General features: G+C 38.4%; 1 protein-coding gene across 1 annotated transcript in view; it reads right to left on the minus strand.

The window, feature by feature from the left end:
- LOC123035133 (vomeronasal type-2 receptor 26-like) overlaps window positions 1–2,889 on the minus strand; it is an 11,303-nt gene that overhangs the window by 6,170 nt on the left and 2,244 nt on the right. The window contains exon 2 of the mRNA XM_044453003.1: window positions 1,161–1,452. Coding sequence (XP_044308938.1) covers window positions 1,161–1,452 — 292 coding nt within the window. The remainder of the gene's footprint in view (window positions 1–1,160; window positions 1,453–2,889) is intronic.

The following is a 2,889-nucleotide window of genomic DNA, read 5'->3' on the forward strand; positions in this document are numbered from 1 at the left end:
GATAGCCCACATTTATATATTGCTTTTCATTAGCAATTTATTCAGTCATTAAAAATATGTCCCTCCTGCTCAATGTATAAAAATCTTTCAGTAATTTGCATACAAGTAAAATGAAAGCCATACACAAGTAAAATATCTTAAAATGATCACAATACTGTGGTCATAACATTTTCTCAAAGCACAAGAAAACCCTTTTAACAGGTTTTAAACCTTTCCAGCATTCTGCCTTTCAAACCACACCTACCACCACCAAGAAGGCCTCCTTAAACAATGCAATTGTGTGATCTTTTTTGTTCTGCCCCCACATAGGATCACAAGGGTTAACTGAGTTTATATGAGGGAAAACAGATGGAATTTTGGTCTCCTGTTGAGACCTGCAAAGGTAGTGTTGACAAAGGAGTGGGCTCTGAGTGATGGGAGGAATATTGTCCTTCAGAATCTTTTCTTTTACCCATCAAGCTGTCACAACTACACTGCTATAGGACACAGAATCCTTCCTTCTCTGGGAATAGGAAGGATAATTAAAAGTAGTAGTATTAGTAGTAATAATAATAATAAGAAGAAGTCATGATTGTAGAGATGTGTCAAGTGAAGTGCCAGTCCATGTCTGTGTAATTAAAACAAGGGATAATTGCTAAGACAAACCCTGATTTGAATGTGAGTTTCATCTGGTATCAAGGTTTGTAAGAGAAATTAGTTTCAGTAGTGTTTCATTGCAAATTATTTTAAATTCAAATTCAGACTGAGGCAAGAGATGGTACATTGCCATACTTGTGATTTGGAAATATATATATATATATATTCAAGGGAAAGGAGGGAGGGAGGGAGATTGTATTATTTTAACACACACACAAACATGTTTCAAGTGTAGTTTGATTTCACAATGTGCTTGAGTTTTTCCGATTTGCACAGTCCTAAAAAATGGCAATATAAGGATACAATTTAGTTAGAAGGAAATCTGGGAAAGGAAACTACTCGGCTTTTATTCCTTCCCCCATTCCTGTTTTGTCATCTTGTGTTGTCCCTTTAACATCACAAAAAACTGTTTCTCCGGACTCTTTGTATATAACATTTAGAATCTGTGTATGAGTACTTGTACTTGCAAGTAAAATATAGCATAAGACCCAAGGTCAAGGAAGGTAACCCAGAACTTCTCCTACCTGTGGAATCTTGTAGGGATTTAAAATATTTGCCATGCGGAGTGAGGTATCAAAGTCAAGTGCCCCGATGACAGCAAAGATTTTTCTGTGGGTATCACATTCATAGTTGGGGACTAATCTATGGGATTTGAAGAGAAGATCCAGGATGGCATTATAGGTCATGTGGGGCTGGTTGTAGCTGTCATAGATGTGGAATCCAAGGGTGACATTCTGGAGGATCTTGGGATTCTCATTGATCTCTCTTACAGCAAAAACCAAGGACAAGATGTGTTGGTAGAACTTGGTCAGCACACTGCAAATATAAACAAACAATCTTTCCTGAGAGAATTCCTCTTTCTTTGCCTCAAATCCATGCAGTGCTGCAAAATGCCTGAATAAAATAACCCTGGGTTAGTTCTTCAGAGTTTAAACCTAAAATCTGATCAGACTGATTGGGGACAGAAGGGATTATTATCCATACTGAGAAGCCACAATCTAAGTAACTGAAAAGAAAGATTATGAGAATTTTGTAAAGGTCAGTGGTGATGGGGATTGCAGGAACAATAACAGCTGATCTGAAGCTCATCCATGAAAATCTGAGTTTTGCTTATTATTAGAAAGGGAGAAAATCTATTTCCACACTGGAACGTCACTGTGTTGTGGTGATTATAGTGCTGGACTGGAGGCTTGGGAGATCCAGGTTCTAGTCCCCACTCGGCCATGAAGCTCAACTAAGTGGCTTTGGGCCAGTCACTCACTTTCAGCCTAGCCTACCTCACAGGGTTGTTGTTGTGAACCTGAACATCAAGCCATTTAAGCCACATTGGGCTCCTTGCAAGAGGAAAAAAAGTCAGGCTATAAATGCAATGTGATGATCTTGATAGCAGAGGGGCTGCAGAGTAGAAAGGGAATGTTTATTTAGATTTTGAGAGATGGCGGAGGAGAAAGAAACCATTGAGGTATTAGATGCCGAAGTTAACCTGGTAAGGGGAAAAATATCTGGGTAAAAAAGAGTTTCACCTAAATCAAGCATTATATAAAAGACATTGTAAGTAATGCATTCTACTTCCAAAATATATAACAGGAGCTCTGTACTGGATCTGGCTAAGCATGTATCTAATATTAGTTCTCTGGCATGCATTAAAAGCAAAGCAAATGGCAAGATTGCCTTCAGTACAAGCTTTCCCCCCAGTAACATTTATCATTTGGAGAGACAAGTAGGTTCACTAGTACACAGTTATTTTATCTGCTTCCCTCCAAGATCTTTCAACAAGCCACATCCTCTTCCAGGATATTATAAGTCACAAAAATTGTAAACACAGAAATCTGTTCAGTTCCCCACTGGCTGATCACTTCCCACTGACACTCAGCTTTGTATGTTGAGTGAGCCTATGCAGTCATCATTAGAATGAAGGGTTTGGTTTAGCTTGTTCTCTCTCCCCCTGCTGTTTCTCAGCAATGCTATTTTTGTCACATCCATTTCTATTCAATATTGAAGGACTAACTTATCTAACTTCTGCTACACCCATGACAAACATCCTTTAATGACATTGTCCAGGACTGACTTTATTGCTGTTTGATTTAAGTACACATGTTTTCTTGCTCACAAATCCTAACTTTATCAATCTTGCTGTCTTTCCTGCAAATGGCCACCATTTCAACACGTTTTGGCAGTTCTGCAATAAGTGCTCACTGCTGTTTTTTCTTGCACTATTTTAAAATGCTAAATTATTTCCAGCCTGCAGATGAT

Source organism: Varanus komodoensis, unplaced genomic scaffold, assembly GCF_004798865.1.
Source record: "Varanus komodoensis strain SLA01 unplaced genomic scaffold, ASM479886v1 scaffold768, whole genome shotgun sequence".
Lineage (NCBI taxonomy): Eukaryota > Metazoa > Chordata > Lepidosauria > Squamata > Varanidae > Varanus > Varanus komodoensis.